This window comes from Glandiceps talaboti, chromosome 21 (genome assembly GCF_964340395.1).
Source record: "Glandiceps talaboti chromosome 21, keGlaTala1.1, whole genome shotgun sequence".
In the NCBI taxonomy this organism is placed as follows: Eukaryota; Metazoa; Hemichordata; class Enteropneusta; family Spengelidae; genus Glandiceps; species Glandiceps talaboti.
Window position 1 is genome coordinate 10,769,507 of NC_135569.1, and position 19,570 is coordinate 10,789,076.

Below are 19,570 nucleotides of genomic sequence, written 5' to 3' on the forward strand. Positions count from 1 at the left end.
AATAATCAGGGTTCTTCCTACGCCTTCAGAGAGTAGTGGGTTCCATCCTATGATTTCACCTGATAATCAGGGTCCTACCCAGACCTTTATAGAGTAGTGGGTTCCACCCTGTGATTTCACCTAATAATCAGGGTTCTACCCAGGCCTTTAGAGTAGTGGGTTCCACTCTATGATTTCACCTAATAATCAGGGTTCTACCTACGCCTTCAGAGAGTAGTGGGTTCCACTCTATGATTTCATGACAATAACAGAAAATGCTTTGCATAATAATGTACATACTAAATGATGAATACTTGATCACTCATCTTATTCCATGTCAATGTCTTCAAAATATACTATTTATATACACATCACAAGATAAAAAGTGGCAAAACATCAAAAACAAAATTTACGTCTTGAATAAACATTGGAAGAAAAAAGACCCCTACCACTAATTTGTGCGGAGTTTGTGCATTTCATTTGTATAACATATCTTGCTTTCAGACACACAATGGGATCTCCAAATCATTCTTACAATGTTGACTGTCTTAGTGTATGTGATTCCAAGGCACAGTTATGGTAGCCTCAAGGTCAAGAATCACTGTGGCCCAGATGTCAAACATTTCAAGATGTTGCTTCATGTATATGTCACTTAGTAGTCTGTAAGATATGACATTCGTGCCAGACTACCAGCTGATACAGCTGATAAAACACAAAACATCTTACAGTCGACATGTCACTAAATCCAATTGAATCCAATGTCTTGGAATATTACTATCTTATCTGGGGAGCCATTGGAAACTGGATGACTTGTTTGTTCTGGGCCAACATTTTCTCCAGCTTTTCTTCCAGCGCTACCAGACAAACTTTATTTTACAACCAAATTTTGACCCTATTAAAATACTGGCCTTTAGTAGTGTTATATTCTTTGTCAGTTGCTGATGACCAGTATAAAATGTAGCAGACATTTGACGATAATTGATATGGCAATTATAATTATGTGATATTCCAGAACCCAATGCCAAATTGCAAAATTAATTTTTTGCACTGTCCTATTATCTGTTGATTCTGAGACAAGGTGGGTTTTTTTTGCTTTGTTTTGTTTTGTTGTTTGTTTGTTTGTTTGTTTGTGTTTTTTGGGGGGATTAGTAAAAAAAAAAGGCCATCCTATTTGACATGAAAATCAGGAATGTATGAAGCCTTCATGTTTGTAAGGAGATTTACGCTTCTGTTTAAGTAGAAATATTGGGTGTAAAAACATCAAAGACTCAAACATAGAAAGTAAAAAATAGTAACCACCACTATAAAAGCATCTTTGGTATTTACACGTTCATCACATGTATTATACTATCATATCTTAGGAAAAGTCTAACCTTTCAGTTTGTTACCATGGAAACTGTAAGGAAAATACTGCTGCCTGTTAAAATAGTATTTTCATAGTGTACATACTGGTGTAATATGCCAAACTCTTTTAAAATGTACATACTGGTGTAATATGCCAAACTCAATTTATAGTGTACATACTGGTGTAATATGTCATACTCTTTTATAGTGTACATACTGGTGTAATACTAGAGATAAAATATCTGTAAACAAGGCCTGCCCAATGTACTTTATAATATATGACTTCACTGCCTGATTTCTCAATGGAGGTTATTCACAAAATATATTCAAATCAGTCTAATATGTTGTCATAGTAACACATTGTTTCAAATTAGTAAAAAAAGTTCTTTATAATTCTTAACTACGATGTCTTTAATAAAAGTACACGACAATGCATTCTTCTTGAAGTCTAGTGAGTTATACAACTGGGGAAAAAACACCGATGTGTTTGCTTGAAGTCTAGTGAGTTATACAACTGGGGAAAAAACACTGATGTGTTTGCTTGAAGTCTAGTGAGTTATACAACTTGGGAAAAAACACTGATGCATTTGCTTGAAGTCTAGTGAGTTATACAGCTGGGGAAAAAACACTGATGTGTTTGCTTGAATAAAGTGAGTTATACAACTGGGAAAAAACACCAATGCATTTGCTTGAATAAAGTGAGTTATACAACTGGGAAAAAACACCAATGCATTTGCTTGAATAAAGTGAGCTAAGAAATGACTTTACCGAAGGACAAATTAGGAAAAGCGAACAAGATAACTGATACAAAAACGACAGTGGGTTCCTCTGATGTAGGTTGATGCAACGCTTTTATCAGTTTGTTTATATTTGTGGAAGTTAGTCTGGAAATTTTCGTTAAAGACTTATTTTTGCTAATTTCGCTGGAAAACAAAGAAGCACAAATAAGTACTGTACTGACTAAAATACCTTCTTGCATATGATCAAAATGTACCAGTCTGATAATCAGAGACAAATGGTCTTTGAGAACTGGCTGAAGACTTTTGGCAAAATTTTGTAGTAGTGAATATATCTAGGTTTACAATATCCACCAGTGTGTAACATGTTTTATATTTATGCTGTAATGTAAATGTACATATGTCTATGGTAAGATATTGGATATACAACTTACAAGGTGACTATTGAACAAAATCGGTGCAATGAAGGAACAAAATATTAATATCTTTAACTACTTTCGGCAATTTGTGACTTCAAATGTTTGCTTGATCCATGCTATTCTGTCTTCCCCTTGCCTTCTTGGACACTAAAACAAAACATAGAAATCAATCAATCAATCAATCAATCAATCAATCAATCAATCATTCAGGAAGATATTTGAGTATGATGAGCAATTGATGATTGTACACCAGATCATCAAATCATTACTTGTTGACATTCATAATGACAGCCATATTTCTGTCTGGTAGTAGTCATGATCATAATATGTATCATTATATATGTACCACTGATTAATCAAACTGGTGCAAACAAGTACTAGTGATATTTTCACTGGCAGTGCAACACCAAAAACATTACTGCATACCTGCATGCAAATAGTATGCATTTGATGGTGCAATTATTCCATCCTTGTAAATAAATCCTTGTGATTGCACAGTAGGATTTTCACAGAAATTTATTGCTTCAGATAAACATAATTATGTAATAATAACAGAACCCCATTCCGTGTGAGTGCCAGTGTGGGTGGGGTATTACCACTTATACTTGCAGTGTTTTCTGTTGCACTTTTAGTTGCTACACTGATGAACAGTACAGCTGCAGAGAACACTGTAAGCATTCACACAAAACCCTGGCTGAGTATCCCACACTTGCAATCTTGTGTCATGGCGTTCTCTCATTCTGCTTGTAATACATTTTACTCTACATCAGTGTGCCCTCTGAGCTAATTTGATGTGCCACTGATGCACACAATTTCTCGTGACACACCAAAATTTGGTATTCCCCTATCTCTTACTATGTGGTGACTCACAAGAAATACCAGTTTTTATCATTTTGACCAAGAACAACAAAATTTGGCTATCATTAGAGGGCACACTGCTCTAGATACAGTCTGAATATGCATTACATGAATGAGAAACATAACTTTTTTATTACATGTACAACAAATACATAGCTAGAATTCTTTACTCCAATTCAATAACACACCCTCACCTCTCTTTCTCCTTCTTCCTTGGTTTGCCAAACATGGGTTTCAAAATGAATATATACAAGGCAGGATAGGCAAAGCAGTAGAATATATGACCACACCAGTATATTGCATTGTAGGACTGGAGAGAAAAATGTGATTCAGTATATCAAAAGTGCTACAGTCTGTAACTGAGGGCTCATTTTGGACTAACGTCAGTTTACAAACTACACTGACATGATACAAACTAAAACTTCTTTAGAAACAAATCCTGAGGTCTCATTTTTGACTATTAGTTCACAAACTACACTGACATGATACAAACTACAAATCCAGAGGGTTCATATCTGACTAAAGTCAGTCCATAAAATATACACTGACATGAAAGAAACTAAAACGTATTTAAGTCAAATCCAGAGGTCTCATTTTTGACTAACGTCAGTTTACAAACTACACTGAAATGATTCAAACTACAAATCCAGTGGCCTCATTTTTGACTAACGTCAGTTCACAAACTACACTGACATGACACAAACTAAAACTCATTTGGAAACAAATCCAGAGATCTTATTTCTGACTAATGCCAGTTTACAAAATACATTTACATAATACAAACTACAAATCCAGAGGTCTCATTTCTGACTAACGCCATACATGTGACAACTCCTAATAAGGAATAGTAGCATAGTATTTACATGTAATTATACCTAGATTACAGAGATTGATGATTTGCACATTTCACACGATAATACTTTTTACATCATCTCCACTTACCTTGACCATTTTAGCATATGTTAATAGTCCAAATCCTATGAGTGGATAACCAATAAATACAAGTAACCACATTTTACCTATTATGTACATAGGTACTTTAAGTACAGGGTTTTCATACAGTTTATCTAATCCAAGCATCTTGCATGTATCTACCATCTGAAAAATAATTCAAAATAAGTTACAATTACATCATTCAATAATTATCAATATGATATATCATGTATACAGAGATAATATCCAGTCATCCATCCATCCACCAAACCAACCTCCAACCACCCTACATCCATCCGACCATCTAAACTTCCTTCCTTCCATCAACCCAACCATCCCTCTACACAGACAGACACAGACACAGACAGACAGACAGACACACACAGACACACACACACAGTCACACAAACACATGTTCACACTCACTCACTCACATAAATCACATGCTAACACCACAAACTGGCACATAGACAGACAGACAGACAGACAGACAGACAGACATAAACACAGACACACTCACTCACATAAATCACATGCTAACACCACAACTAACATTATCGACAAATCACATAACATAAATGTTGAAATATTTTGTAAAAATGACAGCACCCACCATCATCTCAATCCTTGTTATAAAGACTTCTAACATAAAACACATGAAATATCCCGCAAAGAATCCATGCCAGATAGCAAGGAAGAAGACTGTTACACACTGTGATATTAACTTATTGTTCAGAAATTTGAGCCTTTTATAGATGTATCTGTAACATAAGAAAAGAAACGTTATTTTTAAAAGTTCATAATAAAACAATGTAATGTGAAGGTAAAGACATTTTTATTCCTCCACATGAACAGAGGAGCGGTATAATGATGGTACTTGTTCTACGTTTGTTTTCATGGACGATTTCAGATCTTGGCACAACATCAGTGAGACTATTCCTAATCAATAGTACTTATGTACAGTTTTGTGTCGGGGTAAAACAGAAGACAGAAGTCTCACCTAAAAACCCAGAGATTGGTGCTAAGATTAAACCCTTTGATAAGGTCTCTGAAAGTGATCAGAGTGCTAATCTTACCTGAAAACCCAGAGATTGGTGCTAAGATTAAACCCTTTGATAAGGTCTCTGAAAGTGATCGCTGTCATAAAGTAATAAATGTCTATATTAGCACACGCATTCCATTTGGTTTTGCCATCTTTATCTTTGCCATTGTAGCCCAGACCACTTAAAATACACGTCCCTTCCTGTAAGTATATCAAACAGTCCTGGGATTAGAATTTAACAAGGCGTGAGCCGATAGTTAGCATTCACACTCCACCAAACACTGTCCCCATGATAACATTCACTGAGAGACACTTTCTTGACCTACTATCTACTTGATCTAGACTGTGCATGTTGTTTGTTTACTAAGCTCAAGTTCATGAATTTTAGTTTTCATTCACATGTGTTCAACTTGCAGAAATGTTCTCATTAATACTCACTGTTTCACACATCTAAAGTTCTCTCCTGAGTCTATTACATGTATATGTAGTGACAATAGGCCATTATAGACTGCAAACAGGAAATTGAGAATACAGCGCCCTCGCTCAAATTGAGGGTATCATCACCTCACAGTACCGTTTCTTAGGAGCTTTGTTCATTGGTATTCTGCAGAAGTGTACATCAGGGATGCAGTGCTCTATAATTAACCTATACCATGTATACCCCCAAGGTACACACAGACAGGAAGTACAGCGCCACCAAGGCAAATTTTGGAAAGACATATTGTCCCTGTTTCATGACTGTTGTTAACTGCAACGTACATGATGTATTCCTAGTTGGTGGGTCAAACTTGTGGGTATCACTCCAGACATACTGCTAATCTCTCCCACCTCCCTGACATACCAAGTAGACTGTCTTGCATCGTTCATTAGTAATAAAGTGTATATGAAGTAAGAAATGTGATTAAAGAGATTGGAAATATGTACTTACAGCAAAAACCCAGACTGGGAGGTATTTACCGATGAACACTTGACCGTAAAAGGCAACTGTCACTATGCGCCTCCAAAATGGCAGTTCCTTCCGATAGAACAAACAGAAAGTAAACGTTACATAATATTACATGATTCATACATGTTGAAGGAAAGGTCCAATCAAATACATTTGCATATTTATATAGCTTATCATTGTGTTTTTAACTGGTATGTATATGAATTTTAGAAATAAAATGAAATGTATTAAAGTTATGTGACTTTGAAATGTCAATATTCTGCTATGTTGAGCCTCAGTGTGTGCTGCCATTTTGGGAACTTTGCCTCAAAGGATGCTGGGAAAACGCCCTGCTTGTGATGTCACTAGTAATACATGTACTGGGGATATTTTTTCCTACATATTAAAAGAATCATTGTAAAAACCACTAGCCTCTTTATGGTGGCAGTTGACAGACACCACCTCGCAGAGGGATATATTTTGTTACTTCAGCGAGAAAGTATGTGCTCTGTGTGAATAATTAAAAGCTGTTGTTTAAGCATAGTACATTTGTATGTTAATGATTCAAAGACATAATTTAGTGTACTGGGAATGTACAATAAAAGTCAAGCACACCCCAATTATGCCATCAACTGGGCTAACCATGCAAAAAGATAATTTTTACATGTAATGTCATTGAAGGCATAACCCAACCAAGAGACTTGGCTATCCAGCTTGATAAATGTTGTTTGCAAGAACATTATGTTGTGTCAGATAGCCAAGTCTCTGGGCTATGTTGTGTCAGATAGCCAAGTCTCTGGGCTATGTTGTGTCAGATAGCCAAGTCTCTCGACTATGTTGTGTCAGATAGCCAAGTCTCTGGGCTATGTTGTGTCAGATAGCCAAGTCTCTGGGCTATGTTGTGTCAGATAGCCAAGTCTCTGGACTATGTTGTGTCAGATAGCCAGGTCTCTGGACACTATGTTGTGTCAGATAGCTAAGTCTCTGGACACTATGTTGTGTCAGATAGCCAAGTCTATGGGCTATGTTGTGTCAGATAGCCAAGTCTATGGGCTATGTTGTGTCAGATAGCCAAGTCTCTGGACACTATGCTGTGTTAGATAGCTAAGTCTCTGGGCTATGTTGTGTCAGATAGCCAAGTCTCTGGGCTATGTTGTGTCAGATAGCCAAGTCTCTGGGCTATGTTGTGTCAGATAGCCAAGTCTCTGGGCTATGTTGTGTCAGATAGCCAAGTCTCTGGGCTATGTTGTGTCAGATAGCCAAGTCTCTGGACACTATGCTGTGTTAGATAGCTAAGTCTCTGGGCTATGTTGTGTCAGATAGCCAAGTCTCTGGGCTATGTTTTGTCAGATAGCCAAGTCTGTGGACACTATGTTGTGTCAGATAGCCAAGTCTCTGAGCTATGTTGTGTCAGATAGCCAAGTCTCTGGGCTATGCTGTGTCAAATAGCCAAGTCTCTGTATTCTTTGTACAGTATCTTAATAATCTATCCACACCAATTCTTAAATAATCCTACATAAATCACCACAGTTAATACTCACACCAAATTCATCTGAATGCATGTAACTAGTTGGCATGTATGGTGTGGAGACCATTGTGAAAACACTTAGAAGAACACCCCATAGAAATCTATCAATGGCTGGCCATACACAGTTAGGTTTATCTCCCTTCTCTCCATCTGTTAGACCTCCTTCACACATGTCAAGATAACGTCTAATTGGAAGCTACAAGGGAAGAAATAACATACATTGTACAATGCACGACCCACGTTGAACAAAAAAAATATGAAACATTGGTAAATTTTTACTTACTTAACTTACCACTGTGTCAATCAATAAAACAGCCACTGAAAAAGTTATACTTCATTATAATTGGAACAGTGCTGATCAATAATTTGACCATTGGCAATATAGTGATCAATAAATTGATCAATAACATGATCGATGTCAAATTTCAAAATTTGATCAAATTTAATGAAATAGAAAATACAGTGGGTACAAAGACTGATTACAATACAAGGACATATGTATTCTATGTTGATGTTTGCTTTTCTTTGAAATGTGAATAAAAAAATTTTCTTTTGAAAGTCAGTGTATTTTCCCCAAATTAATTCAGGGTGTGTTACTTTCTCATAAACTTACACATAAACAAACTGGTATGGTGAGTTGTTTCAGATGGTCTACGTACACACAAAATTAAAAAAAACAGTGTGTGTGTGTGTGTGTGTGTGTGCGTGTGTGTGTATGTGCGTGCGTGTGTGTGTTTGTGTGTGTGTGTGTGTGTGTGTGTGTGTGTGTGTGTGGGTGTGTGTGTGTGTGTGGGTGTGTGACAGATAATTGCTGGGAGCAATTTTCAGCACAAAAAAACAACATTTTTTTTAAATGTAAAAAAAATGTAAAATAAAAAATTCTTACCGTTGGTCCAGCAAAGAAACAGCCAAAGTACATTGAATAACCACAGAACTCAATCAAGGTAGGTTTTCTATTCATTGCTGTTGTCTTCTGATCAGCTGACAACTGTTCCTGTATTATACAATAAATCAGGTCTAAATTTACAGCAAGTTAACTGATAATAAGATATACAAAGGGTCTCTTTTGCTGAAAGGGAAACATACATAGGTGACACAATGATTTCATATTAGCCGCATTTCTTAAAGAGGAAAGCCATTCCAAGAAATAACTGAATATTCATGACTTCTAAGAGCCTATCACCTTCAGTGAAATATTATGAATATTCATTGTTCAACCACTGCATATATATTTCCCATGAGGCAACACACCCCACACAGCAGAGCCCTGACTTTAGGAGGTCCCCATATGCCGTACTACCGAGGTGCACAAAACCTATATCCAGGCCATAAATGTTTTACGATATACTCTATCTATGTAATGGTATGGGAACATCATTTGAATTACAGAGTCACATAAATTGGCAGTGAAATATTACTTCATTTGCAAAAACGTAAAAACAGTGAAGAAATTAACAAGTGCACCACTTGCCATATTTGGGCAAAGTGAGCTGGAGCGTGATTGTCTGGGTTAGTTGCGAATGGTCGCCATGGAAATGCTTTGGAGGTGTCACTGGGTATTATGATAAAGTAACTTACTAGTGGCAAGGCTCCATCATAGACATCAAATGCTATACCAATCAATCTTAAGCACAGTACACAGTGTGGAGTGGTCCATATAACATCATATATATCAGTAGCTGTATATACATATGCAATCAGTAAATACATCTACAATTAGTGAAAAAAAAAGAAGACAAAATGTAATAAATCAAAGACTTGCATGTATCATAGCTAAAAATACCTATCTGTCTATACATACCCATATAATACGCCCTTACAGCCACGAACGACTGTCGACAGTCTAAGTCAAATGAATAGGGCTTAAAATAGAATTGAAATCAGTTAGTGGTCAAAGCACTTGAAATACTAGTATTATTAGCGTAGTAATATTTCAAGTATAATATAGTATACCCATACCATATTAAAGATAAACGTGATAACAACACAGAGTGTCGTTCCTCCTATTAGCACCACCAGTAAGTAGGTCACTCCAATGCAAAAGATGAAATGAAAACTGTCCTGTCCTGAAAGACAAACAGAGAAATAATGATCATATTTGCATTTTGAAAATAGAGCACTTATTTACATTTTTTGATGATTTTAGGGTCAGCATATTACATACCTTTGTGGAGTAGGTCACAAAAATATCTCAAATTCAGAGGTAGATTAATTTCTTAGAAATGGAAATATGAAATTCACCCAAAAACAAAATGAGTAAATATTACACTAGTCTGGCTGCCACCGTGGTTTCTAACTAAACCACATCTGGTCAAAGTCCTTCAATCAGCAAAAAAGTTGTTCATCCAATCAGTGAACCCCAACTGTTATAGTGACATAAACAGTGTATAAGTAGCATCCTGAGCAGACAAATATACCATATTTGGAAATTACATAGCTGCCCCAATAAACACTAACTTTATGAGGGACTGTGTTATTGGTTAGAATTTTATGATTGATTAACAAAGACATGATGTTCATGACTGTGTGGGTGGCAATTTTAAATTGTATCTCATGCACCTCAGGACTTCTAGAGTAACGACTTTGACTATACTGTGAGTGGAGGTGTAAATAGCAACAACACTGTACAGGAACTAGACTAATATTACACCAGATCCAAATATCATTTGAAACATCTGTAAACATATCTTGCAGTGAAGGAGTAAACTAATCAATGGGTATTTTGTGCTTGTTTGAAAATCACATACTATTGCAGAAAAAGCTGCAAATGACAGACACGTTTTATCCCAGAGACTTGGTCTTCATGATCATACCATCATCAATGCCAAGACTATCAACTGACTTCCAACCTTGCATATGCAAGTGACCTTAACAAAAGGGCATAGCATTTAGTAATCTATCATATACAGTATTGATAGGTACAGGTAAACAGGTTTATTTCATTCAAATGGTTACTTAGGCCTAGAAAAGAAATAGTTTGGTTCCGGTTACCCAACCCACCTAGTTTTTCACTGCCAACCTTTAACTTTTTTATATATATATTCCAGAAAAAAATAATAAAATCGTGAAAATTGTGAAGTCTTGCAAGAAATAGTGGATGAGTAAACCGACATCAACTTAAAAAACAATATAAAACTGTTCTCCCAATCTGTAATGGCTGTACATCTGATGAGAAGAAACCAATAACACAGAGACCATATGGAAAACAACGGAAAACATAACTACCTGAACTAGACACTCACATATGAAAAAAAAATTAAAAATAAAATAAAGAAATCTACCCATCCCATCTATTCTAAAATTTAACATAATTGGAACCACAAAATTTTTTTTATTAGGCCTTATTATCAAAGTGTAACACCACTCTAAGAAATGGATTTATTTCTATAAACTTTGGGTTCTGGAGAGGCTTTCCATAATATACTGTATTGCCATTTCATGGATTCACATTACATAAATTTTACACAATTACCATAACAATAAACACCAAATTGAATCTCTATTTCACTTCTATTGTTCCGACAGTGGTCCACTGTTGCATCATGGGACTCAGCAGACATGAATATTGATTAGATGTTCACTGAATAACTCAAGGTGATAATTACTTACTAGTCATGAATACTGAATGTACATACAATAAATATGTATATCTGCGAAGTCCCATGAGGCAATGGTGTTTCATTCTCTTCCCCCCCGACAGCGCGCGCACACACACACACACACACACACACACACACACACACACACACACACACACACACACACACACACACACACACACACACAAGAAAAAAATAAATTAATATTCTGACCTTGATTAAGTCATGTTTTCAGAAACAAACATTTTTTTTTGAATTTGCCATAGCATGTATAGAAATAAGAAGCAGACTCACCATAGTTAAACTGTGCCAGAAATAAACCAATGACAATGAAATAGATATGATGTAACAAAGGTGATTTGCCATGTAGGAATGCTCTCTGGAATGCTGCCAGTGGATAACCTTAAAGAACAATAAACAAAACAAAATGTACATAAATATCTATAGTATTGTGTCAGATGTATGCAACCAGAGCTCATAAAAGAACAAACGACAGTAAACGTAACAGCCAAAAAGAAATCGTGATGTGTACACTACATCGGATTTTAATCAGATTGGTCCAGAAAAGAATAATCCTATGTAATCCTTATGTCTCAACAGATAGGATAACACTAATGCATGAACCTGGGATTGAAGCATGGGTCTTTAAAGATTTGAACACTATGTTCTTGTATCTTAATAATCATTGAAATTATACTATGCATTGCAATATATAACAAGGGCTGCAAGACCCAATTGTACACATAGCAAGCACATGACAATCTGTGCAAACTGTATAAACAAAATAATCAGTTATTATTATTTGGCCTTCGGATACCTGGTTATGCATTGAAATGAACAAAGTCAGGACTTTTAAATGCCTACCTTGGATTAGAATTAAAATCTAAGTTGGAATCTACTAGTATGTGTGAATCTAGGTTGTATGGTAGAGCTAGAAAGGTTGGTCCTGAACTAAAGAATGATCCCATGTGTTAAAAACTGTTATCCTTACAGGCCCTTGCATGATAACATGAATGCAATGACCTGGGATCGAAACATACCACTTTGAAATTAATCATTGATGTAAATTTTACTGTTTCCTCAAAAAATTCTGAACACGTGTAATATGGTTGGATATTGACAACAAGTGTAACTCAATAGTCTGATGATCTGCCCACTGGGCTACTCTTTCTCCCCCTCTGTACTAAATATGCATCATTCAATATCATTAAAATTTATATTACAAGACAACAAGTCAACAGCTAATTTGTTTGGAAGTTAACATATGCATAACAATTAACAGTGAGGTGACGTTAACGATGAACGAGCGATTGCATAATGTTATCATGTGATTGTACATTGAACAGAAAGAAAAACACACTGTAAATACTAATCAGGTAGATTACCTAGAAGAACTGATATCAAAAGACGAAGTCCATTTTCTTGTATGCCTGTTAACTCTGCCAATTTGGCAATAGGACTTGCGTCGACTGCAAACACCGCCATCTTGAGTTTGTACAGGATCGACCTTCAACCCCGTTTCAACCTCGTTCGCTATATCGTATGTTTTGGGTCAAACTATTAGCTGCATGGGGTGGAGTAACATTCTTAGATAAGAAGTCAAACTACGTATGAGATGAAAGAATACATAAAGCACTGAAAAATTTACTTGAAAAAAAAACTTGTTCAAAGTAAATTTGCTGAAGTCCATATATCTAACACAATTTGTTTTATTTATGTACATATTAAAAAACTGTAAGTCAGACAGACATACATACATACAAACAGACAGACAGACAGACAGACAGACAGACAGACAGACAGACAGACAGACAGACAGACAGACAGACAGACAGACAGACAGACAGACAGACAGACAGACAGACAGACAGATAGATAGATAAAATTGATATGATACTTTGGTTGGTTGGTTGGTTGCACGGTCAGTCGGTTGGTAGGTTATAGTTTATTGGTTGGTTGGTTGGTTGGTGGTTGGTTGATTGATTGATTGATTGATTGATTGATTGATTGATTGATTGATTGATTGATTGATTGATTAATTGATTGATTGATTGATTAATTAATTGATTGATTGATTGACCGATCAACGGACGGACAGACGCAGACTGAGTGTACTGATGCAGCATCATAAATATGGTCACTATTTTTTTCACATTTCCAGAGAGCTAGAGATGATAGATGCAAAATGTGATAGATGTGTTAGACGATATATTTGCGCCCCCAACGTCAACACACGTTCTCCCAGTAGTGTAGGTGTTTGTTTTTGTTCTTGAAAGACTTAGGATGTATTCTGCTCTGTTTCAGAAAAATTACCAGTAATACTTGCAAATATAAACTTTTGATTACGGTGATTAGTGCAGAACAAACAAGAAAGTATGTGCACGAGTTGATATCATAATGAAAATCACAGATGCGAGGACGAGCCTGGCCTGCTGTGAATCCAAAATGGCAGCATCAAATCCGACCGCTTCGGTGTAGGGAAACAGTCACCAAACTGTTATTAATATCTCTCAATCGGTTAGTATATTGACTGAAGTAGCACGGGATTGGCTTGATTTGTGTGATCCGTTATCAAAAACATCACTTTTTATTCGACCAGAAGCCGGGGACAGTAGAAATCAACGAACTTCCCGGCTGTGTTTCTCGATCATAACACGGACCCCCGGCCAGATTTAAATCTACAGTACAGCAACGATAAGAAGAGATATTGAGATTACCATACACACACATATATTTGGAGACTTTCGATGCCTGTGTGTCATTGCCAAAGTTGATATTTTTTCTTCGAAAGTGCAAGCACATAGTACGAGTTTTGCCCTTCAGTTCATTTGTAGAAAATAACCTTACCTCCCGCGGTGAAGTCTGGTAACGAGAGCTCAATAGCTAAGGACGCTGTTTGCTCTGCAATACCACGTTAAAGTGAACAACCATGGCTTACCAAACCGGCTATACAAACCAATCGAAGCCCAGCCAACAATCGATGCTCCCTCAGTCAAATTATCGCCCACTCCACATGCCACCAGACGTGTCTGCAGCACAAAGCAATGCTGAAAAATTACGATATGGCGATGGTTCAGATCGTCATCAGAAGTATTATGGGGCTTCAAATCCTACAATAGCTGGTTATGCTAAAGTGGCTGCAAGAAATGAAACAATGTGTCCTACTAACCCAAATACAGTTGGTGTCAACATGCCCACAATGAACCAATTCAGCATACCACCTATAGTGATACCGATGAGAAACGAAAAACCAATTGAACCCAGTAGACAGACGTACCCTAAATTAAATGTACAACTATCAGATGGCGGAACTGAAATAGACATGACATCACATACACCAGGCTCTATTGGTGTTGCCATCAGAGGATCGCCAGTGAACTTCTCACAGAGACAAAGTCAACAGGTGTTCCCACCCCAAGAAGATCAACAGTTCAACAGAGAAACTGCACTTGCCAGCCAAAGAGAAGCAGCCATTGCACACATTCCACAGAAGCTGGGCGGCGAGGAAAAGGTAGTTGTTGAAAAGGTAGTGCAAAATCAAAATGTCAAGCAAACTATTGACAACAAAATAGATGCAGAAACTATAGATTACAGCCAGAGAAAAGAAGAGCAGTCTTCTTGCAGCCAATATCAACACAAGAAAGTTGTTGATACAGACAAAGTAACTTCAGAACACACAGCTGATAGTATATCATCACAGAGTAACAATAGCATTATTAAAACAAGCTCGGAGGCAGAACCTGAAGTTCGCAATGAAGACAAAGAACCTGGACAAAAAAGGAAAGATGATGGCAACAGTGACAAATCAAAGATTAGCGGTACTTCTCATAAAAAGAAGAAAAAGCCTTTGAAGAGTGGACCAGAAGAAGGAAGTCCGTTTACCTGCGACACGTGTGAGAAACAGTTCAGCGAATCAAAGCACTTGGCAAGACATAAATTACTTCATAGCAAAGAACGTCAACATAAATGTAGTTTGTGTGATATGGCCTTTGTACGGGCAGACCATCAGAGAAGGCATGAAAAGACTCACACTGGAGAACGCCCCTATGGATGTCCTGTGTGTGAAAAGGCATTTACCAGGGCTAGTCACCTGAAAAGACATAAAAGAATCCATTCTGGTGACAGACCATATGTGTGTGACCAGTGTGAAAAGTCTTATATTGATCCTAGTCATCTAGCAAGACATAAATTATCTCATTTCAAAAAAGATATGTAAATACTACTAGACACAGTGCTCTCCTCAGAATTGTTATTTTAACATAATACAACCCTTAACACCAAAGTAAAGTGTTTTCTGTATGTACCACAATCAAGTGTAAAAGTATACTATTTCATTTTCTAATACTAATACAACCCATAACAGTGAAGTGTTTTCTGTATGTACCACCATCTTTGTAGCATCCATATCAAGTGTAAAAGTATACTGTTTCATTTGCAAATACAACTCATAACACCAAAGTGAAGTGTTTTCTGTATGTACACAATCTTTATAGCATCCGTATCTAATGTAAAAGTATACTGTTTCATTTGCTAATACAACCCATAACACCAAAGTAATGCATTTTCTGTATGTACCACAATCATTTATAGCATCTATACCAAGTGTAAAAGTATACTGTTTCATTTGCTAATACATGTATGTATCTCTGCATGTAAGCTGATTACAGCATTAACTATACAAGTAACATATTGTGTATTAAAGTGGCCATATGGATGAGGATTTGGTATTTATTTTGGATTTTTAATTTATAAAACAATTTTATCATGGCTTCCTACTTGTAAAGTCAATGTGAAACAACATATGCCAGGTCCTATTTTGTAAATCAATAAACTGCAAAATATTATTAAAATGTGTAAACAATTTGTTATTGTACGTACAATAACAAATTGTTTACACATTTTTTAGCATTTTGCAATGTATTGAGTTACAATCACAGACTTGGTCCATGTTGTTTCAAATTGATTTTTCAAGTAGGAAGCCATGATAAAATTGTTTTATAAATTAACAATCCAAAATAAATATCACTTTAAGCCCATATGTTATAAACAATTTTCGTTGGAAGAGTACTGCCTAATATAACTCTGATTTGCACACTTTTGTAGGGTTCAGAGTCCGCCCAAAGAAATAGTGGTGGCGGAGACGTTGGAAGTTTGTATATTAATAAAAAGAAGTGGTTGCTGTATAACCAATTTTTCTGTTTGTCCCCAAGAAATCATAGGGTGGAACCCTCTACTTTATAAATTATACAGGGCGTGGGTAGAACCTTGAAATTTATGTAACAGAGTTACTCTTGTACCCTCTTCATCAACTTGAATAATAACGCCTATATTATTCTAGCAGTACTTACTAACTAGTGAACTGTAAACAGAAAGAGTGTGTGAAATTCAGAATATTTATAACCTTGCGTTATTTCAGTAAACTTTACGCTGAATGTATCTGAACTTACACTGTAGGCCTAAAGAAAGAACTCATACTTTTTATTCATTTAATATAAAGTTACACAGTTTGTCAATATATTTTGGCACACTTTCTGCATCAGTTGTGGTACAGGAGCTCCTTTGCTGTGAAAACTAAAAATTCAAATTATGGTCTTGACCTATGGATGTATGCTCCACATCCATCCATTCGTGGATGCACATGAAAAGTACTCTTCTCTCAGAACAAGACTTTTGAATCTCTTCAATTCCTTAGCTTGCTTCAGAAGCCAATATAAATGTAAATCTTTTTATTTTGGCATTTACATACGGTTGGAAAGCATGTTTACAGTTTTATGTAAATTTATTCAAAAGTGACCCCTGACCCCTACTCGTGTCAGCCAATGGTCATGAAGTTGACTTCACTCAGGTTGATATCATTATAGTTATGCAAATTCCAATGTCAGTCTGCTGGGGAGAGCCTGGCCATATATATACCTAGCACAAAACATATACACTAACTAGAGACATCTTGAAATAACATTTTAGAAGTTTATTAGTATTTTAGTGAGATATTATGTCATATACACAAGTTACTGTGTGTGTATTTTATCATCCTGATCAAGAACATATAATCCAAGTTCATATTTCTCAATATATAGAAAGTTTGAATAGTTATGAAAATCATGCATTAATTATTTTCTGGGTTGAAATCACTGGCCTTTAAAGACCCATGTTGAATAAGGATGAAATTTAGGTGTAGCCTTTACACTTGACAGTTTTCACAATTGTCAAGTGTCAAGGCTGCACCTAAATTTGTGTATTAAGCTTGACAATCAGAACAGCCTGTGATATAGACTGTAAGATACGTCATGCCACACTGCCCAGCGCCCTCACTGGCCTGCTCTAGAGAGGTTTGACCAGTGTGTGTGAGGGCGCTCCATCACGGCTTACCGTTTTAAAGTTTTTTGGCAAATGTGGGTGAGAAAAACGTGGGTCTGTCAGAACTATTGAAAATGTTTTTTCCTGAATCAAAGAGTGGGCCTATCTATCTAATATGGCTGCAATGATGAGAGACCAGACAGTTGTGTAATGACCAAGGACTGTATCATGGGCCTTTAAATTGTCTGGATGGAACTTTTGCGATAATGTTGAAATTCAGTTTGAGTCCTCATTGGTTTGAGATTTCTCCCAGGAAATTATGGCAGAGATGTGAACGAATTTGTATAATGCAAACATTTATCGTCATGTCATGTAAATTCACTTTTATTATTTGCAACACGTTATAGATTTTAGTCTGCTACTCTCTGAAGGCCTAGAGAGAATCATGTATAACCTGCTTGTTTTGAAACTGAATATGCCATATTGCGGTTATCAGAGAGATGAAAGATTTCTTAGTTTGGCCACTAGGAGTGCTGTTCACAAGCACCGGAAGCTACTCACATCCATGTGGTTCTCGCTGTACTGTTTTATTAGTGACTGTCAGTTATCAAAACACATTGAGTTTGTTCATGGCTTAGTCCATTGCCATATGATTAGTGGCATAACCAAATGTTACCCCACACTTTGCCAAATCTGGTGTACCCGTCTTGAGATCATTACATGGCCAGATATTCAGTATATATTGCTCCAGAATCCTTTCTCTACTATGGTACATGTATTGTTGATAGTTTTTATCATTTTTGGTGACTTTCAATCATATTTGACTTACATACACTCCTTTATTGTTTGTTTTATAGACACTATCATATCATATTATATATAATTGACAGTCGTAACTGTTGATTCTTTTGTTTTCACTATTCTGAAGTCAGAACTTTGAAAACAACAAGTCATAGAATTTGTAATTGAGAAATCAATTCAGAACTGTTTTTAACTTCTCTTCCTTTATATTGGATTGTTTTAGTACGGTAGCATAGTATTTGTACTATTTTAGATGCATAACTCTACCACGGTGAAACACTCAGACTAACGTTTCTGTCCTCTCAGCAGAATATTCTTTGTTTTGTACCATAAATAAACCTAAGACTTTTGGCTGTATGATGTATTTTCCACATTATTTTACTGATGTTTAGTATATGTTATGTTATTTTTTTGCAAAGAAAAATGTACAGAATGCATGTTCTTTTGATTGGTATTGTGCCCAGGTATTATGTAATATATGACGTATCAAAGACAACTCCAGATAGAGATATCCAAACTGACATATACTACGAATATACATTTAAAATATTAAGGTGATGGTACACCCTTTTAGCTCTTTTTAGAAACTGTTTTTGCACAAATATAAAAATCGTGATAAATTGACCAGCTGGAACTTGGAAATTAAAGGTAAAAGTGCAGTGCTTCCAATTGAAGTAGAAATGAAGTAAAACTGATGTATTGATGTAGATTTCGCTATAGTAGTCACTATCAGTGTGCCCTCTAAGCCAATTTAATAGCTGGCGCACACAATTTCTCGTGACGCACCAAAATTTGGTGTTCCCCTATCTCTTACTATGTGGCAACTCACAAGACATGCCAGTTTTTTATCATACTGACCCACAACAACAAAATTTGGCTATTAGTAGAGGGCGCACTGGACTCACTACACAGCACCAAAGTTGAATATGAGTTTATTTTGATAATGCCACCGAACAGGCATGCAATTATACATTGTTGCAAAGAAACCTCGTCTATTGGATGGCGTCATCATGGCTAGATGTACAGCGTGATGTCTAACAACATGCCAAATTTGGCAATTTGTTGTGATTTAAGTCAACCACAATTGCAACACTTAATCAAAGATCTG

The 19,570-nt window shown here is 36.2% G+C and overlaps 2 protein-coding genes across 2 annotated transcripts; one reads left to right on the plus strand and one right to left on the minus strand.

Moving 5' to 3' along the window:
• Nucleotides 1–2,520: 2,520 nt before the first annotated feature.
• On the minus strand, nt 2,521–12,850 carry LOC144451663 (lysophospholipid acyltransferase 5-like). Its single transcript, XM_078142557.1, has 12 exons — nt 12,750–12,850; nt 11,659–11,766; nt 9,725–9,831; nt 9,344–9,475; nt 8,652–8,759; nt 7,779–7,961; nt 6,241–6,327; nt 5,347–5,513; nt 4,884–5,031; nt 4,280–4,435; nt 3,532–3,647; nt 2,521–2,626 (listed from the first exon to the last, which is right to left on the minus strand). Exons 1-12 carry the CDS (start codon nt 12,847–12,849, stop codon nt 2,596–2,598), a joined length of 1,443 nt encoding a protein of 480 aa, XP_077998683.1. The 5' UTR covers nt 12,850; the 3' UTR covers nt 2,521–2,595.
• A 1,527-nt stretch (nt 12,851–14,377) lies between these two features.
• On the plus strand, nt 14,378–15,948 carry LOC144451199 (uncharacterized). The gene has a single exon (XM_078141998.1). It carries the CDS (start codon nt 14,378–14,380, stop codon nt 15,578–15,580), a length of 1,203 nt encoding a protein of 400 aa, XP_077998124.1. The 3' UTR covers nt 15,581–15,948.
• Nucleotides 15,949–19,570: the final 3,622 nt, after the last annotated feature.

What these genes read in the sequence shown, in the direction of transcription:
- LOC144451663 (XM_078142557.1), bottom strand. Translation starts at nt 12,849, where the DNA reads ATGGCGGTGTTTGCAGTCGACGCAAGTCCTATTGCCAAATTGGCAGAG. An exon ending in TTTGATATCAGTTCTTCTAG is followed by an intron (nt 11,767 to 12,749) that starts GTAATCTACCTG and finishes TTGTTCTTTAAG; the next exon opens with GTTATCCACTGGCAGCATTC. An exon ending in ACCAATCTCTGGGTTTTCAG is followed by an intron (nt 5,032 to 5,346) that starts GTAAGATTAGCA and finishes CTTATGTTACAG; the next exon opens with ATACATCTATAAAAGGCTCA.
- LOC144451199 (XM_078141998.1), top strand. Translation starts at nt 14,378, where the DNA reads ATGCCACCAGACGTGTCTGCAGCACAAAGCAATGCTGAAAAATTACGA.